The sequence below is a fragment of the Bubalus bubalis genome, chromosome 4 (genome assembly GCF_019923935.1).
Source record: "Bubalus bubalis isolate 160015118507 breed Murrah chromosome 4, NDDB_SH_1, whole genome shotgun sequence".
NCBI classification, from domain to species: Eukaryota; Metazoa; Chordata; class Mammalia; order Artiodactyla; family Bovidae; genus Bubalus; species Bubalus bubalis.
The window spans coordinates 13,434,985-13,459,647 of NC_059160.1; the positions used below are offsets into that span (position 1 = coordinate 13,434,985).

The following is a 24,663-nucleotide window of genomic DNA, read 5'->3' on the forward strand; positions in this document are numbered from 1 at the left end:
TGAGGATGGAAGTGAATGCAGGCAGGAGGGTCAAGGTGGGGCTGAGAAGGAGGATGGCATCTCATAGCAGCCTGTCCAGCAGCCCCTGTGGCCCCCAGGCCCAGGGAGATGAGAGGTCTGTTTGCTGACCTTCCAAAGCTCAGAAGGGCGAAAGGTGTGCTCCGGGGCCACAGGCCCAAGCTTCTGGCCTTCCTGGGTCTCCACATCTTCCCTGCATGGTTGGCCCCCCACCTACCTCCCCAGGGCAGGTCTCAGACCATGTGATCGTCTGGCTGTGATTGGGGAGGCCAGATGGTGGGACAGGTCTCACAGATGGACGGTGTAGAAAGAGGAGGCTGCGGTCAGCGCTGGGCGGGTCGGTTACGGACCCCTTGGCTCTCTTCTGGTCCCCAAGGATGCCAAGGGGAAGAGCCCAGCAGCCTCAGCCCCTGTGAGCCTCTGTCCCATCACAGCTGGACCTTCCTGCCCCCATCACACTGCATCCCTGGTCACTCAGTCAGGCCCTGTGTTCTCTCTTATCCAGCTCACAGTGTTCCGATCAGGGGCATCAGCAGGCTCGCTGGGACTCCAGCGTGGGGGACATTGTTGGGGATGGGCTGGCTCAGGGCACCCCTGTCCTATGGCTGGAAGGAAAGGTTGGGTCAAAGCCAAGCTCTGGAGGCTGGTCCCCTGTGGGCCTTCACTCCCCCCGCCCCCCGCCAGGAACCACATCCACATGGCCTGCACCTTGCTCTGGGCAATCCTCAGAGCAGAACTAAGAATTTCTTTCAGGCAAGGGAGAGCCATCCCGCTGAGCCTGGACACACACACTGCTGCATCCAGAGCTAAAACTAGGTTACGGCTGGTGAGAGAGGCCTGGGGCTCAGCCCCTCCGGACGGAGCTTCTTCTCCCTGGTCGGATGTGTGAGTCCCAGGCTGCTGGGTCAGCAGTGGGCACGTAAAGACAGGCGGGGGGGTGGGCACTGACCTCAAGGCTTCTTCTCGTCACCTGATTCCTGTAGCTCAACCTGGTTCCTCACTGAGACTCAGACTGGATCTGCCTTGACCCTTCCTGTCTATGTCTGAATGTTTTGCAGCTTCCCTCCCCTGCCCTGATGGCTCAGATGGTAAAGAATCCACCTGCAATGCAGAAGACCTGGGTTCGATCTCTGAGTGGAAAAGATCCCCTGGAGGAGGGCATGGCAACCCACTCCAGTATTCTTGCCTGGAGAAGCCCATGGACTGAAGATCCTGGTGGGCTACAGTCCATGGGATTGCAAAGAGTTGGATGCGACTGAGCGACTAACACTTCTTAATTACTGCCCACACAGGGCTTGTGGTTGGGGACATGAAGGGGGAGACGCCAGCCGGGCCCCAGGGAGCCTGATCTGCCCACAGGTGCCCAGGAGGGAGGGAGGGAGGGAGGGTCAGGCCTGGGAGTCCAGAGTGGGACTCCGGCTTCTGCCCCCTCGGGTATAGCCCTGACTTCCTTTCCTGGTGCTCAGGGTCAGCGGTGGTGGTGGTGGGGGGGCGCTCTTCCCAGCTTCCCAAGGAGTGTTTGTCAAGGAGCCTGTGCCCACCTCACCCATGAAACAAACACCTGCCTGAACGACCCCACCTGAGTCTGACCAAGCTTCTACGTCCAACTCCCAGAGCATCATCAGGATGGCATGGGAAAGGCCAGATGGGGAGGGAGCAAAGCCATCAATGAAATGGCTTCCTCCAGCAGGTACATTGCGAGGAAGAGTCAGAGATTGATGGGGAGCGGAGAGACCGAGAGAGACCCGAGGGACCACTCGACCGACTTTAACACACAGACCTCACTTCCATCTTGATTCAAATAAACTGAAAAAAAAAACAAAAAAAAGAATAGCTTATGGCTCAACGGGGGAAATCTGAAATTGCCTGGTTATTTCATGATATTAAGGATCGGCTCTTAATGGTTTCTAGGTGTGATAACAGTCTTGTCGTTACCCTTTCTAAAAAGAGAATCCTGATTTTCGAGGTATACCCTGAGGCACTGACAGATGCCCTGCTGTCTGGGGTCTCGGGTGGGGGCAGGGCAGGGGTGGGGGAGGGGGCAGGCAGAGAGGATTGGCTCTGAGATGGTGGAGGTGAGTCTGGTTGATGGGCTTCATGAAAACGTTCTTTTCATTTTAGCCTATGTTTGAAAATCGCCATGATTAAACCCGGACAGAGGAAGAAGAGGAGGAGATGGGAAGGAGGTGAGGGAGCAGCTTTGCCACCACCAGCGAGGTGTCCTCCTGGCTTAGGTCCTAATAAGAACCTGGAGACGGTGGCAGATAGCCGGCCCGTGGCCGCCCACCCCTCCCCAGCCCGCCCTCTGCAGGCCTCAGAGCCGGGGCTGGTGTCCCCGAGTGGGGCTCTCAGCACAGAGCCTGGTCGGGGGGTCAGGGGGGAAACAGGTGGTCAGAGGCCCCGGGGCGGGTGGCCCCCTCCGCCCTGCTGGCGGGCAGGCACTCACCGCAGAGAGGCAGCCCCTGTCCTCGCGGATGACGGCGCCGAAGCCCAGGAAGCCGGTCACCATGACGAGGGCACCCGCAAAGATGAGGATGTAGGCAGAGGCGGCGAAGGTGCTGGAGGCCAGGACACCGAGGTAGCCGCTCTTCTCCACCAGGGTCCAGACGCCCACGGCCATGACCGCGGCGCCCCCCACCTGCGGGACACGGGGTCTGAGCGCCCACTCCGCAAGGGACCCTTCTCGCCCATCCACTCGCTTGGTCCTTGGAGGGGCCCGGGGGAAGGGTCTGGCTGCCCATTTTGCAGATGGGGAAACAGAGGCTTGTCCATGGTCGAGGGGAGAAGCAGGGACAGGGCAAGAATCCGGGTCCGGCCCCCCAGTCCCCTGCTTCCCACCACGATGCCCGAGAATCTCTGTCACGAGTCAGGGACACTTCAGTCGTGGGGACCCCTCCTGCCATTCTGCCGCTTGTGTCCCCAGAGGGGCGCTTTCACAAGCCCCCTTCTCATCGCCCTGGGGGGGCCACACGACTGGGCTTCTTCCCTGCACTCTACCAATGGAGGACAAGCCCCCAGAAGAAGGGGAGCTGCCTGAGGGCCACCTCTAACGGGAGACACGGGGCAGGGCTGGCTCCAGCTCTGGGCCCTGGCCTGTGGCTCAACCGTGCTGCCCCCTCGGCAGAAGGGACGCATGCCCCACAGGCTGGAGTCGCTCTGGGACAGCAGGACATTGAGCAGGAGGGGAGGAGTCCTGTTTGCTGACTGATCCTTTCTAGCCCTGATCCCAGGAAGGGGCCCTGGGAACACACCTGCCCTGTTCCTCCTACAGTGAGGCTCAGTGACCCTTCCTGTGATGCCGGGCAGAGTGTGTGTGCCTGTGTGTGTGTCCTCCAGGGGCCGCACGGAGACCTCTGCGGGCAAGTGGGGGTTCCTTAACCATGAGTCTGCACCAGGCACCTCTAGGACTCAACTTCCCATGTCCTCTTCCGAGCTTTACAAGAGTCCAGGAGGCTCAGGGCAGGTAGGTGGGAGCGCACATTTCCCCTCTTTTGCACATGAAGAAACGGGGGCTGGAGGGACTAGAATGTGCTCACGAGCACAGCCCTCAAGTTTCAAGACTGAGACGTAGATCCAGGTCTGCTGAGGGCCAATCCGAGTATGCCATCCTGGGACTGCACACACTGGGCTGGGAGGCTCTTGACTCACTCCTGCTTTTCAGATACATGTGTTTCCTTCTAAGGACCATTTTATCCCCCTTAGCACCTCCAGCAGGTTAAAAGAACCAGCTCTGAGCAGAATCTACCACACTGTAACATCTCTAAGATCAAGATTTTTTGCAGTCCCTTGGACTGCAAGGAGATCATACTAGTCAATCCTAAAGGAAATCGACCCTGAATACTCATTGGAATGACTGATGCTGAAGCTCCAGTACTTTGGCCACCTGATTCAAAGAGCCGACTCATTGGAAAAGACCCTGATGCTGGGAAAGACTGAAGGAGGAAGGAGAAGGGGACGACAGAGGAGGAGATAGTTGGGTGGCATCAAGGACTCAATGGACATGAATTTGAGCAAACTCCAGGAGATAGCGAAGGACAGGGAAGCCTGGTGTGCTGCAGTCTTTGGGGTCTCAAAGAGTCAGACACGACTGAGTGACCGAACACCAACAACAAAGATCAAGATACACCTTACGGTTGATGGCACCTGACAACCACACTTGGCAGCACTCCTGCCTTGTACCGAAAACAAGGGTGTATCTTCCAAGTGATGGTATCTTAGATTTGATGAAATCCTGGCTTATGACGGACTTTCCAGTCCTCTGAGGGCATGGGCTATCTCTGGCCACACGATCTCCGTGACCAGTAAGGGATTTCCTACAACTGGGTCCGCGGGATTGTGTCAAGTGAGGGTTTCCAGCAAAATATTCAGCACATATTCTTTCTGCCCCTACAGTCCACCTGAGAAGGTTGGGGTTGAGGGCCTCAGCTGTGCATAACTAGCTGTGTGACCTAAAGATGGTCCCTGAACCTCTCTGGGCCTCATGTCTCCATCTCTCAAACAATGGAGGTGTATTAGGCCAGGGGTTCCCAACCTCTAATCACCAAGGGCCCCTTTAATGACTTTCTCCCAGGGGTCTTAGGTTTTGAAGGGCTCCTGTCTACCAAACGCAGTGTATTAAGTGATAATTCATTTCTCATTTCTTATTAATCAAAGGCACATGCTACTACCAAGAAGAGATTCTGAGCAGCACGAAACAGCCAACGTGACCACGTTGAGTGGCTCTAACTTTTAGCACTTGTAGGGTCTTTAGAGAAACCTGCACATCATCCACGAGGCTTGTCGACCCCACAGGCTTACATTGGATCTAGAACCACCCAAAGGGATGGGTGTGGACTGCCCCGGGGACACCTAGTCTGCTGGGGGACATGGAACCCACTGAGAATCTGGTAAACAGCTCTGCACACAGTGCCCAGAGAAGTGCCATCCACATGAACTAACGTGCCCTGCTTCAGGGGTCGTGGTCCCATCTTGCATAGACAACGACCCCAGCGTAGATGCCTCTGGGGGCCCCCGCCATCTCTCATCCTCTAAGACAGCGCTCCTCAGTCGGGCTGCACTGCCTGGGGACCCCGGAGCATCACCCAGGTGACTGGGGGTGGGACTGCCATGGTTCTTTTACCAAGTTCCAATAGCTTCCAGTTGAGAACCATTACATAGTTTCCTGTTAACAGGGGTCAGTGTTCTGTCCCCGCTCCCCGAGCAGGACCCCAAGAACACCTTCCCTTTGGGCCACAATCTGGAGGCGCCTGGCCAGGCTCTGGACTGCCCACCTCCTTCCCTGTCTGCGTCAGGGTGCTCTCAGTGATGGGAGCTTTGGGGTATAAGGTGGGGTAACGAGGAGCAGGATTTTCGGTCCAAAGGGATGAAAATCAGATTATGCAAGAAAGGAAAAGACTATGTGCTCCCGGGGAGGAGCACACTAACCCCTAAAGGAAGAGCGCACCATGCGGTCACAGATGGGCTGGGGTCTCACAAGGCAGGTGGGGCCGCAGCTTAGGCACGGTGGAAGCAGGCCCCTGCCCACACAGGAGGGTCTGGGTGGACACAGTGCCCTGATTTGGGTCTGGAAAGCAACAAACCCAGACTGGTTCTGATATCCGGAAATCAGGAGGTGAGTCCGAGTCAGTGGGACCCCCAATCCTCCCCTGGGGTATCCCATGCGTCTGCTGGGGACACGGAGTGGGTTTCAAGTCCTCCAGGGGGTGTCCTCCTTGGGATCCGGTTGGCTGTTTAGAAAATCATCTTTAGGGACTTCCCTGATTAGTCTAGTGGTTAAGACTTTGCCTTCTAAGGCAGGGGGAGTGGGTTTGATCCCTGGTCGGGGAGGTAAAATCCCATATATCTTGTGGCCCAAAGCCCAAAAGACACACAAAAAAACCCAGAGCACTCATAGCTTTCACCAAGCAGTTCTGAGATGTCGGGTCAGCAGAAAGAGCAGTGGAAGAGGCCCAGGGGGAGGATGATTGGGGCTGGAGCCAAATGACCCTGCTGAGCTGGGCAGACGGCTATTTGCATAGAGTTGATCCAACAACATTTGGCTCTTTGCAGAAACTGGGTTGGTTTCCTGTGGAATATTAGGTACATCTTTCAAAACCAGAGCCTGCAGCCAATCAGCCAGAAAAACCCTGCAGAGGGTGAAGCTGGCCTTCTTACCCACGAGGACACACACAGGCCGGGAGGGGCGGCAGGGCACCCAGGCCGTGTAATTTTAGGAACGGCCCATTTATAGAAGAGAAACATGGCCAAAAAGTCGCTTGTCATCACGGGAAGGATTAGCCTGAGTGGCTGTACACGCTGGTTTGGAGAGACCTCAGGCTGCAGGCAGAAAAGGAAAGCAGGCAGAATGGAAAAGTTACTGCAGGTTTTCCTTGTCTTGTGTGGCCGCTGAAAGGCTTTCTGTGCTGGGGTCAGTGGAGGAGGCCCAGGATGGTGGGGGTCCCAGTGGAGGGACCCCGGACAGGAGTGGGATCGCACAGGTGACAGTGTTGTCCTCTCCCTTAAGTGTTTGCTACAGGCCTCCAGGGGCCAAGCTCCACCTGGACTGGAAGGACTGGGAGCTGGATGTGAGTTCACCCAGTCAGAACCACTTCTGTCCTCCACGCTCCCCACCCCTGGCAGCCTCATCAACGGGACCACCACTGCCCAAACCAACCAGCCCCCCAGGGTCACTCTGGACTCTTCACTCTCCTGCAGGGACAGCAGGGGCCTGTCCCCCTCTGGCCTCTTAGCTCACCATCTGCCCCCCCAAGTGCTGCCACGGTTTTTCGTCCCCCCACCCCACCCTGGAGAAGGCTCTCGAGAGTCCCTTGGACAGCATGGAGATCAAGGAGATCAAACCAGTCTATCCTTAAGGAAATCAACCCTGAATATTCATTGGAAGGACTGATGCTGAAGCTCCAATACTTTGGCCACCTGATGCGAAGAGGCGACTCATTGGAAAAGACCCTGATGCTGGAAAAGATTGAGGGTGAGAGGAGAAGGGGACGACAGAGGATGAGATGGTTGGATGGCATCACTGACTCAATGGACGTAAGTTTGATCACGCTCCAGGAGATAGTGCAGACCAGAGGAACCTGGCGTGCTGCAGTCCATGGGGTCGCAAACAGTAGGACATGACTTAGCAACTGAACAACAACAGCCCACCCTGTATGGCCTCCTGGTTGGCTCATTCCAGATGCAGTGTGTGTGCTTCCAGGGCTGACCAGCTGGGATCCCCACCGAAAAATCGCCCCCAGCACCCAGCACCCAAGGCCCCCAGCCCAGACTCAGGCGTGGATTCCTCCAAGCAAACTGTCTGGTTTCTGGGCCACATCAGGGACAGCTCAGAGCAGCCACCCCAGGTTTCCTCCTGGACCAGCCTCCCCACCGTGGCCCTGGGCAGACCAGATGAGCAACCCCGCCCCAAGCAGGGCCTGTCCCCCAGCAGATGCTGCGGCTCAGAGAGGCAGATGCCCAGGCACCATGGGGTCCTATGACTTCGGCATCTTAAGATGGGACATGGCAGAAACACCAGCCATGGGGCCCCTCATGTTCTTCCTCAGATGGCCTGCTTCAGGAGGTGGGCACAGGCCTCATTCTGTGGGGGTGATGGTGAGCAGTGAAGGCTTCTCCTCTTGGCGGGGAGGTGAGCAGAGTCTCTTCCTTCCCTGAGGACCCTGGAGGGGTGCTCTCAAGACGCCGCTCTCCCCCTGGCTGGGCAAGTCCTCCATCACAGCTGCCTCCCGCCTTGGCCCGTGTCCTCTCAGGGGATCCCAGGAATTTCCCGGAGGCCGAGCCCCACGGCCCCCTAAGGGAGATGCCCACACGGCAGCCAGCACCCCAGACAGCACAGAGCTTCCGGAGCAGAGACGCCTCTCCAGGGAAGGGAGCTGCTGCTCCCCGGTTCTCCCAGCCTGCGCAGCTCCTGAGAGGCTGGGAAAGCCTTGATTATTAACACAGCCAAGCAGCTAATTAAAACAATAAGTTAGAGAGCAACACTGCAAGAGGGATGGGAACTGTAGGGACCTGTGTAGGACGCAGGAGGGCGAGTAAAGCATTTCCTAGCAAGCCTGAGTCACGCTCATTTTAGGATCATGAAAGCATTGGCATTTTGGTTCCTGACCCAGAGCTGTATCCTGCTGGTGAGATGGGCATGATCAACTCTGCATTAATGGAACTGCATGGTGGGGTGGGGGAGTCAGGGGCAGGTGATGGTGAAGGGTGGGGGACAGGCATGGGATGAGGTGGGGGTAGGGGTCTGGAGGTGGGGCAGAGCTTAGATGTAGAATGTGAGTGTGTACTGCCATGCTACTTCAGTTTTGCTTATATTCTTCGCACTCTGTGTGTCTAAACTGCCCATGCCATCAAAACACATCTTAATCCGGGTTCAACCCTGACCCCTGGGGACATTTGGGAGTTCACAAGGGCATCAGCGAGGTGGGTCTAAGGCTGTGGTTACATATCCGTGGTCTATGGAGATGGAAGAGCAGCGGACTCAGAGTCAGAAAGCCCAGAACTGACCTCTGGGAATCATCTCAGCTGACATTTTATCATCTACAGAACGGGAGTGAGGATAATTACAGAGTGCTTGTAGGATCTTTTTGGAGAGTGAGATGATTTATAACCCTCAAACTGTGCTGCGCTGGCAGCTGGTGGAGGCTTGGTTTAAAATCTCATCAAGACCTTGCACTGCATAACTGGCACCTGAATCTCCCCCCCGCCAACCCCCATCCCATTGCTCTGGGTGTTTCAAACTTTGGGACATAACCATTCAGGGCTGTGAGATAAACTTGGTGGGATGGATGTAACCTGCACTAAAGGGCTTCCCAGGTGGCTCAGTGGTAAAGAATCCACCTGCTAATGCAGGAAGCATGGGAGACATGGGTTCGATCCCTGGGTCGGGAAGATCCCCTGGAGGAGGAAATGGCAACCCACTCCAGTAGTATTCTTGCCCGGAGAATCCCATGGACAGAGGAGCCTGGTGGGTTGAGGTCCACGGGGTCACAAAAAGCTGGACAGGACTTAGCGACTAAACAACAAGAGCAACAGCAACCTGCACTAAAACGCAGAACAGGACACCCACTATGAAACAGAGGAGAAAATACGAGTGCACAGCACACAGTAAAGGTAAGTTTAGCTTCATGGAGGCGTTTCTTGTGCGTTCATGAACTGCTTACATGGGTCGTGATCCCCAAAGCCATCGACTCAGAGATCTGGACACAGAAAGCTTTTGGAGGTGAGGCAGACCCCTTAGTCTAATCACCGTAGCAACAGAGAGCAGCTAAGCACCCAGTATGTGCCAGAAATAAGAGAGAAATGTTTTCCTCGATACTAATCTTTAATTCTTACAGGTACTGGTAGTCCCACACGACGTATGAAAACAGCGAGGCTCGGTGGGATGAAGTGATTTGCCTAATGTCTTAGTCTGCTCAAGGTTGCCATGATAAAACACCATAGCTGGGCAACTTAAACAGAAATTTATTTCCATTTCTCACAGTTTTGGAGGTGGGAAGTCCTGAAAATAAGGTGCTGGCTGATTCAGTTTTGGTAAGGATCTTCTTTGCCTACGGACAGCTGTCTTCCCACTGTGTCCTCACGTGTCCTCTGGAGCGTGCTCTCCTCCTCCACTTAAGGCCACCAACCCTATGAATTAGGACCCCACCTTTATGATCTCCTGTGAGTGCGTGCGTGCTAAGTCGTTTCAGTCGTGTCTGACTCCTTGTGACTCTGTGGACTGTAGCCCGGCAGGATCCACTGTCCGTGGGATTCTCCAGGCAAGAATACTCCTTCTCCAGGGGATCTTCCCGACCCAGGGATTGAACTCAAGTCTCCTGCATTGGCAGGTGGATTCTTCACCACTAGCGCCACCTGGGAAGCCTCTTATGACCTTCAGTTCAGTTCAGTTCAGTCGCTCAGTCGTGTCCGACTTTTTGCGACCCCGTGGACTGCAACACGCCAGACCTCCCTGTCCATCACCAACTCCCAAAGCTTACTCACATTTATGTCCATTGAGTTGGTGGTGCCATCCAACCATCTCCTCCTCAATCGTCCCCTTCTCCTCCTGCCTTCAATCTTTCCCAGAATCAGGGTCTTTTCCAATGAGTCAGTTCTTCACATCAGGAGGCCAAAGGATTGGAGTTTCAGTTCAACATCAGTCCTTCCCATGAATATTCAGGACTGATTTCCTTTAGGATGGACTGGTTGGCTCTCTCTGCAGTCCAATGGACTCTCAAGAATCTTCTCCAACACCACAGTTCAAAAGCATCAATTCTTCAGCACTCAGCTTTCTTTATAGTTCAACTCTCATATCCCTACCTGACTACTGGAAAAACCATAGCCTTGACTAGATGGACCTTTGTTGGCAAAGTAATGTCTCTGCTTTTTAATATGCTGTCTAGATTGGTCATAACTTTTCTTCCAAGGAGTAAACGTTTTTTAATTTCATGGCTGCAATCACCATCTGCAGTATTTTGGAGCCCTCAAAATAAAGTCTGTCACTGTTTCCACTGTTTCCCCATCTATTTGCCATAAAGTGATGGGACCAGATGCCATGATCTTCGTTTTCTGAATGTTGAGCTTTAAGCCAACTTTTTCACTCTCCTCTTTCACTTTCATCAAGAGGCTCTTTAGTTCTTCTTCACTTTCTGCCCTAAGGGTGTCATCTGCATAGCTGAGATTACTGATATTTCTCCTGGCAATCTTGATTCCAGCTTGTGCTTCATCCAGCCCAGTGTTTCTTATGATGTACTCTGCATATAAGTTAAATAAGCTGGGTGACAATATACAGCCTTGATGTACTCCTTTCCCAATTTGGAACCAGTCTGTTGTTCCATGTCCAGTTCTAACTGTTGCTTCCTGACCTGTATACAGATTTCTCAAGAGGCAGGTCTTATGACCTTACTTAACCTTCAGATCAGATCAGATCAGTCACTCAGTCATGTCTGACTCTTTGCGACCCCATGAATCGCAGCATGCCAGGCCTCCTAAACGTCCTGTCTTCAAATAGAGCCTCACTGACAATTCAGGCTTCAACACATGAATCCCAATGGGTCACAGTTCAGTCCACAGCACCATGACAGTAAACAATAGGCTCTGAATTTGAGCTGGAACTTGAGCCTGAGTCTTCCTGGCATGCTCTACTGTGTCACTAATTCATGGGCTTCCCAGATGGCACTAGTGGTAAAGAACCTGCTTGCTGATGCAGGAGACACAGGAGATGCAGGTTGGATCCCTGTGTCGGGAAGATCCCCTGGAAGAGGGCACAGCAACCCACTCCAATATTCTTGTCTGGAGAATCCCATGGACAGAGGAGCCTGCTACAGTTCATAGGATTGCAAAGAGTTGGACACAACTGATGCGACTTAGCACATACCCCCAGGACACCGGGAACATGCAGGACTCAGAGCTGGAGGCAACGGGTGACATCAGAGCCGATGGTCAAGCACTCAACTCAGGGATCGGAGAGAGGTGCCTCCAGCTCTGGGGCTTTGGGCAGATGGCTTCCCCCTTGGTAACCCGGGGCTCTCACAGAGCTGCTCACAGCCCCGGGGCATGGGGAGGTTATCTAGGATGACGCAGGTGGAAGCACAGCCCAGGGAGCCCTCAGCTGTGAGCCCCACGGATGCAGGAAGCTTGGTCCACAGACATACTCCAAGGGCCCACAGCAGGGCTTGGCACTTAGCATCTGCTTAATAAATGCCACGGACTGGATTTTCAATTATCGTTGACCAGAATACCTGGATGTCAGCTCCAGCTTGCTTATCACAGTACAGTAAGGAGGAATCTGAACTGACTGAGCCTGCTCCCTGTTGGTGACGAGGATAACGGAGGTACGGCCACCAGGGCTGATCCGAGCATGGCAAGGGATGATCCACGGAAGGTCTTTATCCAGGGGAGTCCCCACAAATCTTCCCACTAGGAGAACCTGGGCTTTCTTACTCTCTCCCAGCCGGCTCTGGACGGTGTACCAGGGAGATGCACGGGGCAGGATCACTGTTCTAACAAGGAAGTGTTTGGAGTGTTCACCCCAATCAATCTGCCTCTGCCATCTAGGGCACCTTCCGCAGCTGTGCTTGGGGTGGGGGGAGGGGCTGCTGCTGCTGCTGCTAAGTTGCTTCAGTCGTGTCTGACTCTGTGCGACCCCATGGACTGCAGCCCACCAGGCTCCTCCATCCATGGGATTTTCCAGGCAAGAGTACTGGAGTGGGTTGCCTTGCCTTCTCGCGGGGAGGGGCAGTGGACGGCAAATGGGGGGTATCTGGGGACCCTCCCTGGTGCTCTACACAGATTCTATGGGGAAGGGGGAAGAGGTGGGGATCTCTGGGGGGTGGAGAGCACCCACAGTGCAGACACTGGCTCTGATATGCGTCTTATAAGAGGGGCTGCTCCGAGGGGAGGACCAGCCACTGGACTCTGGGGTGTGTAGAAGGGGTCCTCGAGGACAAGATCTCTCCCTGGAGAATTCTTGAAAATTCCCAGGGACTCTGTGTGCCGCCGAATGCATGGGGCTGGGCTCTGCCGTGGGAGAAGAAAGACCAGGGGTCTGTCCCATGTCTATTGAGATGGTAGGGAGTCCGGGGGACAGATGCCAGAACCTCAAAGCTTGAACCTTTGAAACTGACCATCCCCTACATGGGGAGGAGACTTGGCTGACTGGGTCCCTGGAGGCTGGGCCGTGTTCAGCCAGACCCCCCGGGCAGGGGTATTTTTAACTCAGAGCAGGAGGTCTGTGTGGGGAGCTGACTTTGGACTTTTGGCCTCCAGAGCTATGAGACAACAAATTTCTGTTGTCTGAAGCCACCCAATTTATGCTCCTTTGTTAAGGCTCCTCAGCTGCCCAAGACAGTAAGATACTGGGACAATTTTTCCTTATTTATATTTTTCAGTATTTTAAGATTATTAAAGTAGATACATCAGACTTTCATGATTAGGAAAAGCATACTTCTTCTTTAAAAAAAAACCCTCACTCAGCGAGTATCCTAAACACCCCACTGGATTTATCTTTGGGAATCGGAAGTGTCTACACCCACAGAGCATACTGATCACATCCACATGACTTTATTGTTCTACTGTCTTCCTCTATACAACTTCACTATTCCAGGAAACACTTGCCCAGGAAGATAAAAGGTGCAAATAAAATGAGTTTATGGTTTGTTTCAGGAACTTTGCATTTAAACAGGTATCAGATTGTTCAACTTCTGAATAGATAGCATCACATGTCTCCTCTCCAAGACTCTTTGAAACCTTGCCTCAGTGTGTGCATCAAATCTTAACTGCTGCGCCAGGACCCTTCCCCATATAAAGCAATTTCATTTATCTGAGTGAAAGACCGAAAAGGCAGACACAGCCTATCTCTGCCTCTGCCTTTCCGAGATGCTTCCAAGACTGCATCTTTTGCCATGGTAACAAGGAAATCTAGCCCAGCCTCATCGGCAGGTTGATCTGGTGGTATTTGGGGCCTTCTACATCTCATGTATCCAAAATACTGCATTTATTGAGTGCCTTCTGTGTGCAGAGACGGAATCAAGCACTTTACATACAGACACCATTTCAGGGCATCTGTGAAACACACCAATAAAAGATAAACTGAGGCACATTCAAAATCTGAGGTTGATGTGAACAAAATCTGAGGTTGATTTGAATCTAGGCGGCGTCCCATCGAGCAGTTGAAAAGGAGCTCTTAGAGACGTATAACATGAAAGATTTTTCCAGGCAGGAGGGATGGGGAACAAGCACATTATTCAGGCAAAAATGCAGGTTTGTCACTGCAGAGCTAACTTTTGTTTAGCTGGGGATTCACCAGAAGGACTGACGCTGAAGCTGAAGCTCCAATACTTTGCCCACCTGATGCAAAGAGCAGACTCATTGAAAAGACCCTGATGCTGGGAAACACTGAAGGCAGGAGAAGAAGGGGGCGACAGAGGATGAGATGGCTGGCCAGCATCACTGACTCAATGGACAAGAGTTTGAGCAAATTTCAGGAGACAATAAAGGACAGGGAAGCCTGGCATGCTGCAGTCCATGGGGTCGCAAAAAGAGTCGAATACGACTTACTGATGAACAACAGCCTCAGACAGCACAGATGAGCTGCTCACAGCAGAGCTGCCCACGCTGCCCACACCCTAGCCCTCCAGGTCCAGTGAGACCATCTCGCAAAGTGATATACACACTCCAGTATCTGGCTACTTTGGGCACCTGATGGTATTCTGCTCCCAGTTACCCGGAGAGTTGTCTCAAGTGGACAGACTCCTCTGCTCCTAGAAGACCTAGTCTGGGCAGTTTCCTGGGGCGGGGTAACTATGAAGACCATTCCCCAAGCACAGAGGCATCCTGCCCCCTGCCCTGCTGTTCCCCACCCCACCCCACCCCAGGACTTGCATCTTTCTGCCTCGGGCCTGGAGAATGTGAGTCATAAGAGGCAAATGGGCTTCAAACACAAAGAAGCAGTTATTAGAAGCCGTCACACTTCCTGCCAGGCCCCGGGACCTCGAGATATGGCTGGGAAGGCAGAGTGGACCCCGTGGGCTGAGGAGGCTGGGATACAAGCGAGGCCGAGCATCCTTCTCTCAGAGGCCATGACGCTGCCCACGCCAACCTGTGGACTGAGACTTTCGTTCCCTCTCAGTAATAAATGCACACATTTGCTCTCAAGCAGGTAGAGTTTGCCCCTGAGTGGTCTTTGGAAAAGAAAAAAATCCATGCCAGAGCGATAACTCACAAAACAGCAAAGATGACTTGACTCACTCGGTGCTGGGGTAGCGGGGAGCGTGCTGGGGGCACTTACCCAGAAGAAGAAGTTAAAGATGAAGAGCAAATACTTCAGGTAGACGGTCAGCCAGTCATCCTGCTCCACCTTGTAGTGGGCCATGGCTGCTGGGCCTGCAAAGAAGACACATGCATGGCCAGGGCGTCCAGAGAGGCAGCCTCACCAGCCCAGAGCCAGGCTCCCCAGTGAGGCTCCTTTCAAGGGGCTCCCAAGCCTGTCTGACCGGGGGCTCTGAGGTTGCGGGTGTGCAACCCTGAGCAAAGAACAGAAAAACCCAGAGGCCACTGGACATACAATGGAGGTGACCCAGACAGAATTTTCTAGGCCTGTGGATCTTGGTTTGCCCCCTCTGACATAGGTCTAACCTGCAAGTCTTCCCACCAACTTTGCACCTTCCTGCTGTATTCTTTTTAAATAGGCTTTTCTGGTGGCTCAGACGGTAAAGAATCCGCCTGCAATGCAGGAGACCTGGGTTTGATCCCTGAGTCTGATCCCTGAGTTGGAAAGATCTCCCGGAGAAGGGAACAGCTACCTACTCCAGTATTCTAGCCTGGAGAATTCCATGGCTGTGCTGGGTCTTAGTGGTGATGTGTGGGATCTTTAGTTGTGACATGTGGGATCTTTAGCTGTGGCATGTGAGTTCTTGGTTGTGGTATGTAGGATCTAGTTCCCTGCCCAGGGATCAAACCTGGGCCCCCCGCAATGGGAGTGCAGAGTCTAAGCCACTGGACCACCAGGGAAGTCTCCAGTCCTGTTGTGCTCTTACCCTCTGCCCTGTCTCAGCAGGGTTGCCAGACACAAGTGCGTGAATGCACACAACACACACACTCACACGAACACACTCAGTGCACCTGCTTTGCAGTGGAATCCTGCATCGTTTGAATAGGACCTTTGCACACGTAGGTGAGGCGTGAACTTCTAACCAGAGCATTGTGCTCGGAAAGGGCCTCAATGATCCCCAGCCCACCTCGCCTGCCCCCAGCACATTGACTTTCCAAAGAAGGAAATGGGTCAGTGGGCTGAGTGGCTTGGCAGGAGGAAGACAAGAGCTCTGGAGCCCAGCTCCTGGGTTCCAACCCTGATCTGTCACAGCCACGTGAGAATCTGGGTAGTTAGGGAACCTCTTGTCCTCCATGTCCTCATCTGGACAGGAGGAAATGATGACGATGCCTGCATGGCGGGATGTCTTGCAGACTCGATGGGATGGTCTCTGTGAGGGGCTTGACCATAGTCCCCAGCACGGGGTAAATCTCGGTTGGCTATTTTGATTACCTGGGGCAGGGATTAAAACCAGGATGCCAGCCGTAGAACTCCTAGTCTTTGCCCCAGAGCCATGCTCCCTCCCCTAGCCCTGATGCCCACTGGTGGGCTCCTTGGGCGCTGGCGTCAGTGAGATGAGAAAGTGAAGGGTCACTGTGCCCAGTGGTCTCATTCGCATCTAAGTTCCAACAGCAGCCTCTGTGGTTTCTCCTCGGGCTCCTCGTCTCCTGGGAATCCACACACACACACGCTAACACTCAACGTAGCTGCTCATTAAGGAATTGCCCCTTTAGGGGGACCTCTTTTATTCCAGACCCAGAGCAGCAAGGCCATGGTTCTGCCCACCTCTGTCTCCTTCTCCCCAGTTCCCACCACTGTCCGATTGGGCTCTTCCCCCACCGCCTTGCCCACTCTCGGTGACTGGTACCGGTCCAACCCAGATTATTTCCTCCAGAGCCACTGCTCTGTGATTTATTTCAAGCTCAGGGGCTCCTGAGACAAGGCAAGAGAAAGAGAGAAAAGAAGAGGTGGCTGTCTTATTTGGGATTTCTATTTGCAGACCTCAAATAAGGTAATTTAAGACTTTGTCTTCTCGTTAAAAAAAGACAAAACCCATTTTCTTCCAATTTAGTCTGAGAGGTAGGGTGGCAGAAAAAGTACAGAAGGAGAAAAAAGGAAGCCCTATAAAAAAGTGGCTGGAGTTGGCTAGGCGACTGACCCGGGAGCTATTACAGAGTCATCATGCAGGTCACCAGGCGGGTCCCTAAGAAGGGACCCTCTGGGCCAGTGGGCTCGGCCTCTCCTGTCTGTATTCTCCTCTCCCTGTGTCTGGTCCTCCCCTCCCAGCCGGGGCCCACTGGATCCATGCACCAGAGCCTTCTCTTGACCTGCAAAGCGAGGTTTCAGGATACTCCGAAGGAAACTGTATTTTTAAGACTTCAGGCAGGTGACAGGATTTAACTAAAATCACACATTGCTAGTGGCAAAGTTTCAGCTACTAGGGGTAGAGAAGACAGAACCGCAAGGGTCTGTGGAATGTCAGGGTCAGTAGAAACCTCTGGGCTCACTTAATCCAAACTTCTGCAGAAGAAATGAGGAAATTAACACACATCTGAGTTAAGTCACACATTTTAACATAACCTCTCTCAAGTCACATGGCTAATGGTTTCCTATCCTCCCTGTTGTGTGCTCCTTCCATGGGGCCCTACCATCTGTGGGGCCCTCTGCTGGGGGTGGCAGAGGTCCCCAGAGAAGTATCAGAAATAGTTTGGAGCCAGATGCCTGGATGTGAAATCTAGCCTTGTCATTTCCTGGCTGTGTGACATAGGGCAAGTTACTTAACCTCTCTGTGCAGCTAACACTGAGCATTTATCACGTGCTAAGCCCAGGACTAAGTGCTTTACACACATGATCTCGTTCTAGCTACCCAAAAGCCCTATGAAGTAGTAGTAATTGTTGTTCAGTCACTCAATCGTTCCTGACTCTTTGCAGCTCCATGGACTGCAGCACACCAGGCTTCCCTGTCCGGAACACCTCCTGGAATTTGCTTAAATTCATGTCCATTGAGTCGATGATGCCAGATGGATGAGATGGTATGAAATAGAGTGACTCTCATTTTGCTAGATAAACAAACTGAGGCTCTAACAGGTTAAATAACTTGTCCGAGTTACAGAGCAAATAAGTGGTAAAACCGTAACAGAACGAGGAGCTTCTGACTCAGCCCAAGCCCTCATCCACCATGCACTGCCGCTGGGACCAGAGCTGCCAGGGGAAGGGAGCTAGGAGGACCGAGGCTGCTGGCTTTCCTAACACTTCCCCCTCAGCCTTAGGACCAGAAGCCCCCATTTCAGTTGGGTACCTGGACACCTGGAGCAGATGACACTTCCCAGTCCCCCGCCCTGCTGGGTACTGCCAGGATTAACTGATGGCAGAGGGCACGGAAGCAGAAGCAGTGTATGCACCTTCTTAAAGTAACATTTTTGGGTGAACGTTTCCCGTGTGTTTGAGAAGGTAAACCCTGTCACCATGAGCTGCCACTGTTCTATAGCCATCAATTAGGTCAAACTTTCTAGTTGTGTTTTTTACAGCTTCAGTCTTACTGATTTTATGTCTGCTCGCTCTGCCGCTACTGCTGCTGCTAAGTCGCTTCAGTCGTGTCTGACTCTGCGCGACCCCATGGACTGCAGCCCTCCAGGCTCCTCCGTCCATGGGATTTTCCAGGCAAGAGGACCGGAGTGGGGTGCCATTGCCTTCTCCGCTGCTTGCTCTACTAACTCTTAAAAAAGGTATATCAGACTCTCACTAGGACCATGAACTTATATATCTGTCTTCAACTCTGTTTATTGTTTTCTTTAAAACATTTTTTATTAAAATATAATTGATTTACAATGTTGTGTTAGTTTCAGGTGTATAGCAAAGTGATTCAACTACATATATAACAATACATAATATATAATAATATTATATACTAATATATGTACTAATCTGAAAAAGAATATATATACATATATATGTATCAGTTCAGTTCAGTTGCTCAGTTGTGTCTGACTCTTTGTGACCCCATGAACCGCAGCATGCCAGGCCTCCCTGTCCATCACCAACTCACGGAGTCTACCCAAACCCATGTCCATTGAGTCGGTGATGCCATCCAACCATCTCATCCTCTGTCGTCCCCTTCTCCTCCTGCTCTCAATCTTTCCCAGCATCAGGATCTTTTCAAATGAGTCAGCTCTTCGCATCAGGTGTTCAGCTTCAGCATCAGTCCTTCCAATGAACACCCAGGGCTGATCTCCTTTAGGATGGACTGGTTGGATCTCCTTGCAGTCCAAGGGACTCTCAAGAGTCTTCTCCAACACCATAGTTCAAAAGCATCAATTCTTTGGTGCTCAGCTTTCTTTATAGTCCAACTCTCACATCCATACATGACCACTGGAAAAACCATAGCCTTGACTAGAAGGAACTTTGTTGGCAAAATAATGTCTCTGCTTTTTAATATGCTGTCTAGGTTGTATATACATATATATTCTTTTTCTATACATATATATTCTTTTTCAGATTATTTTCCATTATAGGTTATTGCAAGATATTGAGATAGTATATATATATATATATATTTTCTTTTTCAGGTTATTTTCCATTAGAGTTTATTATAAGATATTGAGCATAGTTCTCTTGCTATACAGTATGTCCTTGTTGGTTAACTCTGTTCATTTTTGCTTCATATATCTTGGCATGTATATAGATTTGGTGTTGTGATATCATCCTGATGGATCAACCCCTTTATCATTAATAAATGCCACTCTTTATCTCTATAATCAGAAATATCCTAAAAGTAAGGTAAGACATGTCTCTTTTCACCTCTTCCTTCTTCTAGTAAGTTGGAATGCTGATGGAATGGCTGGAGCTCAAGCAGCCATTTTGAGCCATGAGCTGGAAACCATGAGTTGAAAAGAGTAGAGCAATCAGTTCAAAGAGCCTGGATCTCAGATGATTTTGGAGCTGCTACACCATGTGTGGGCTGTTCACCTCCAGACTTAGTTTATATGAGAGAACAAAAAAAATGATAGTTCTTTAAGGTATGTGTTTGAATATTCTATCACCCACAGCTAACTTCAGCCTGGTGTGGTGGATGGAGTGATAAGTACAAATGTCAGCCAGAGAATGCGAACAGCATCACTGAGGATGGGCAGTAAGATGGGCTGTAATGCTGGGCACTGGTCACCAAGCTCTTCTAACTGTATACTTCATCACTAAAATGTTTTCAGCATACCCCATAAATATGTATATTTATTTATAAATTTTATTCATGGATTATTGTCAATCTATATAGTAAATACCATCAAAGCTTAATTTTGGTTTTTGGTTTTTTTTTTTTCAAGATGAAAGTAATTAAGAATCCTAAGTAGATTGTCTGTCTGCACTTTGAGGCCCACTGGTATGGGCTGTAAATGGAGGGATGAGAGGTGTACAGGCAGGTAGGGGTCAGACCACAGACAGCCAAGCCTTGGAACTTGGACTCACATCCTGAGAACTTCAGGAAAGTGCTCATCAAGGGGGTCCCTTGATGAGACCTGCATTTCAGAGAGAGTCCCAGGGCAGGGGCGGCACGGGGCTGGGGCTGCCTGAGTGCTTGGGGAGACCAGTTAAGCAGTTGGTACAGTTGAGGCTGGTGTCCAAGAGAAAGAGAGCAGGGTCTGAACGGGCCAGGGGCAGCGGGCTGGAGAGCAGGGGGCAGACACTGAAGGCAGGTGCACATACAGCCAGGAGGCAGCGGAGGAAAGATCCTGGGAGGAGGAAGTGGCCTTGGGGAGACTGATTCACAAGGGACTGGCCGAAGGAGAACAGGGGAGCCAGGGGTGGGCCACGGGGCCACGTGCTGCTGAGACAGCCAGTCCCAAGAGCCTGGCAGGTCTCACCTTTGCCAGAGCAGCATCAGCGGAGGATGCTGAGGGCTAGGGATCAGTACTGGGGGCGGGGAGGGAGTGGAGACCCAAGGTAGGTATTTTCAAATGAGAAGGCGGGGGAAGCAGCTAGAAGGCCTAGTTAAGGTGGAGAAGCATTTCTGACTTTGTAAGAAAGGCTGATTTGCATGTTTATCTCGCAGGGAAAGACCTCACAGCCACCACTAAACCCTCCTGGCTAGTGACCAGGGGTGGGGGCGGGCTGAAGGTGGGGGGGGGGGCAGGCCCAGTGGTTCCAGATGGGCCCTGCAGGCAGCCGGCTTAGAGCACTCTCCTCCCTGCCCTCCTTTCTCCCCGCTTTCTTCAGCCCTCCCCTGTGATTAAGACCATCTCCTCGGCAGTAATAGGGGTGGGGATGGGAATGACGGCAGTAGCCCCTGGAGAGGAAAGCAAACCCCAGCTGCCTGATAGACTTTCTCCTGCCCCCCTGCCCCCCTGCACCCCCGTCCTCAGCCCCCAGTGACTGGAGGAGCCGGGCTTCGGATCATCTTCCAGAACCATTTCCCCCTGAGCTCCAAGGAGTGTCTCGTGATTTCTCAGAAACAGACTCATCTTCTTAAGTGGGTTTCATTGGGTGGGCAGGAATCAATGGGAGGACGCTCCTCTAAGGGGTACGAGATAGACAGTGGTGGGGGAGGCAGGCGGGGCAGAGACCCCCCTCCCCTCAGGGGATGATAGTCAACTGTGTCACAGGATCCCAGAAAATCCTGTGGGTATGAGGAGGTGACCCTGCCTCCCTGACCCTCGCTCCTGGTGGCTCAGACAGTAAAGAATCCGCCTGTCAGTACAGGAGACCTGGGTTTGATCCCTGGGTCGGGAAGATCTCCTGGAGAAGGGAAAGGCAACTCACTCCAGTATTATTGCCTGGAGAATTCCACGGACAGAAGAGCCTGGCGGGCCCCAGTTCATGGGGTCACAAAGAGCCGGGCACGAATCAGCAAATGAACAACAACAACACAATAATACACTGTCTATAACACACTGTCTGCTCCCAGGGTCTCACCAACCCCTTATTCTCTGATGCTCCTGTGAGCCCTAGCTCAGGCTGGAGGTGCCCTGAGCCTCCATCTCTCAAGTGGAGAGATCCCATACTTGGGGTGTAGGGGAAGCTTGGTGATTCTAAAATAAAAACGAAGCCAGTATATTTGCTGTGGAAAAATCAGCTCCACCCTCTCCATCAGTTAAATAAGTGCCACTTTCCTGCTCTGGGTTCTTGCTCAACAAAAGGTCAGGCCTGCGTGATGGTCAAACAGTTGGAAAGGAAAAAACAGACTAAGTGGTTTAACGTGTAACCGAATACAGGCTTGGAATGAACCCTGGCTGCAGCCGCTGCGTGTGTGGTCTTTCTTCACCCTCTTCCCTCTCTGTTTCACTTCCACATGCCTGACCTAGTCCTGGTGGGTGGACTGTCCCTCTGAAGGGGTCCGAGAAGTGGAGCTCCCTCAGGCCTCCAAGAGGGACAGTTGGTCAGAACCCAGCATTCCTGACTTGGCCCCTTTGAGAACTGGGAAAGCTGAGCCCCGGGGTGGGCTGGGGGGGTCACACTGTGGCCAAGGTCACACTGCAGATTAACGGCAGGACAGAGAGCTGGACTTCTGGCTCCATGGCCACCAAGAGGATTAGGATTGGCTGATATGCTTATCCTCATCATGAACTTTTGCTAAAATGCTAATAGGTGCATAGGGGCTTCCCAGATGGTGCAGAGGTAAAGAATCTCCCAAAATGCAGGAGACGTGGGTTCGACCCTTGGGTTGTGAAGATCCCCTGGAGAAGGGAACGGCTACCCACTCCAGTATGCTTGCCTGGAGAATCCCATAGACAGAAGAGCCTGGTGGGCTACAGTCCACGGGGTCACAAAGACACGACTGAGTGACGTGGTAAGCACTGCACTGAGCGCTGTAGGCGCACTAACTGATTTAACACCGAAGACAGCCATGAGACGATTGTCACCCTTTTACTGGGGAGGAAACCGAGGCACAGAGTGAGAAAGTGGAGAGGGATGTGAGGGTGGGAGCAGATGTTCACTGGTCTTTGGAAAGGTCTAGTTTCGGCCTCTTGTAACTGCTTCCAGCTTGGTGGTCTCTAGTTGAAGCTGAATGAAGGGGTCCTCGCCGGGCATAGACCCCAGATGGGGACTGCAGGAGGGGGCGGGGCCAATGTTCTCTGATCCTGGCAGGATCCGGGGTCAGGAGTGCCACCAAGACCCCAAATGCCTGGGGACCCTGCAGGGGACCATGCCCTTCTCCCTGCTCTTCTATCTCCGTGACCTCAAGGCTGAGGATCGGGAGCTGTGAGCGCTACAGCAAGACTGCGGCTGGCCTGGGGGCTCTGGGTGACTGCTGGCTTGTTCTGTTACATCATCGTGTTTACTGTGGGCAGGTAGGGATGCAGGTGACTCTTCTGGACCACACATAGGTTCAAATGCTACTTAGAGCATCATGTGGATGGTGCCAGAGGTGAAACTTGAATTAAAATCCCAACACCAAGAGTTCTTAGTCTTAATCCCCAGAGACACATATTTGCCTAAGTATGGGGCTATTTTTTTTTTTTTTTTACTTCATGTGCAAGTACCAATGTGTATTCAGTGGATTAGTCGGGGCTGCGCTCAAAACGTAAAGCAGGTGGTTTGTCTGCCTTCTGAGTCTCTGCAGCGATACGTACACAGTCTTGGAGGTTCTGCCTGTAGGCGAGTATCACTCTTTGTTGTTTTTACTGAGTCCATCTCTAAAAAAAAATCGTTGTCTGAACCCAGGAAATGAGGACTTCCCTAGCGCTTATGGTAGGAATCAGTGAACAGGGAGGACCTCCCTGGTGGCTCAGTGGTAAAGAATCCGCCTGCCAAAGCACAGGCTCGATCCCTGATGCAGGAAGATCCCACATGCCTCGGAGCAACTAAGCCCATGCCCCACAAATACTGAGCCTGTGCTCTAGAACCTGGGAGCCACGACTACTGAGCCCATGTGCCACAATTACTGAAGCCTGAGCACCCTAGAGCCCGGACTCTGCAACAAAAGAGGCCACTGCAACGAGAAGCCCAAGCACCACAACCCACAACTAGAGAAAAGCCCTTGCAGGAGCAAAGACGCAGCACAGTCAAAAAAAAAAAAAAAAAAAAAAAAATAAGAATCATCGAACAAGCAAAAACAGTATTAGTTGGCGGACTAGAAGATGCTGGTGTGAATATCAGCTTTCACCTATGACTGTGTGACCCTGGGCAGGTCCTAGGCCCTCTCAGGCCTCAGCTTCCTCATCTGTGAAATGGGGCTGATGCTGGTCCGGCTTTGTCTCCTTTGCAGGGTGGTCATGGGGATCATATGAGCGGAAGAATTTACAAGAACTGTGTGTTATATGATGACAACTTCAGTGCCATGCCAGGGTGAAGGGATTATTACAACCAACGCCCTAAGAGAAACAAGGCATGGGTAACCTGATAGAAAACGTCAACCAGAGGCTGTGTATCTGACAGCTGGAAATACAGGCTCACGGCCTCTGCACCTAAGCCCACTGCCCACTAGTGGGGGTCACGTCAATGGCCATGACAGGAGACCTTGTCCTTAACTGACCAGGAAGAATGCACCTGCAGAAAATCAATACCTTACTTCAACAGAGCTGATTGGTCCAGACATGACAGTCATTTAAAAGAAGGGAGCATAAATATTGATAATATTTAACTAAGGCTACTACTAAGATGAGCCTCTAAGTCATGAGAGTCTATCAACTAACCTGTGGTGGAAGCAGGCAGGGTAAGAATGATAAAGAATTATACTCTCTATAGATTACAAGAAAATCGATTTGAGCTTATACATTGAAAGGCAACTGAGCTTTAAAGGGGATGTTTACTGAGGATTATACTAGAAATAGTATGGTTGATACCAGTAAAGAGCTCCTTACGTCTCTATCAACCATGTTTAATATGAACCTACAAAATACGTATTTGGACATTATTTTTCCTAGACTTCCCCTTCTTATCTTTCATCAGCATCTCTATATCTAAGCTCTCTTTCACCCAAATATGTTTCTATGAGCAATTTTTGTACAACCTCCTGATGGATGGGTTGGTCTCAGTTTTCATTTGAAAGGCTTCCAAACTGACATGGGTCATCTGAAATTTTGCAGTTTGTAAGGACATTCTGCTTAAAAGTGTGACCAAAAATCCATTTTTTCCTATACTTTTTAATACCC

General features: G+C 51.9%; 1 protein-coding gene across 4 annotated transcripts in view; it reads right to left on the reverse strand.

Annotated features, from left to right (window-relative positions):
* The window catches only part of TSPAN11 (tetraspanin 11), a 64,284-nt gene that overhangs the window by 20,320 nt on the left and 19,301 nt on the right, over window positions 1-24,663 (reverse strand). For all 4 annotated transcript variants that reach the window (XM_045165253.1, XM_045165251.1, XM_045165252.1 and 1 more), the window contains 2 exons: window positions 14,780-14,874; window positions 2,465-2,656 (listed from right to left, as the gene is read on the reverse strand). In XM_045165253.1, the coding sequence (XP_045021188.1) occupies window positions 2,465-2,656; window positions 14,780-14,863 (276 nt within the window). In that variant the 5' untranslated portion in view covers window positions 14,864-14,874. The remainder of the gene's footprint in view (window positions 1-2,464; window positions 2,657-14,779; window positions 14,875-24,663) is intronic.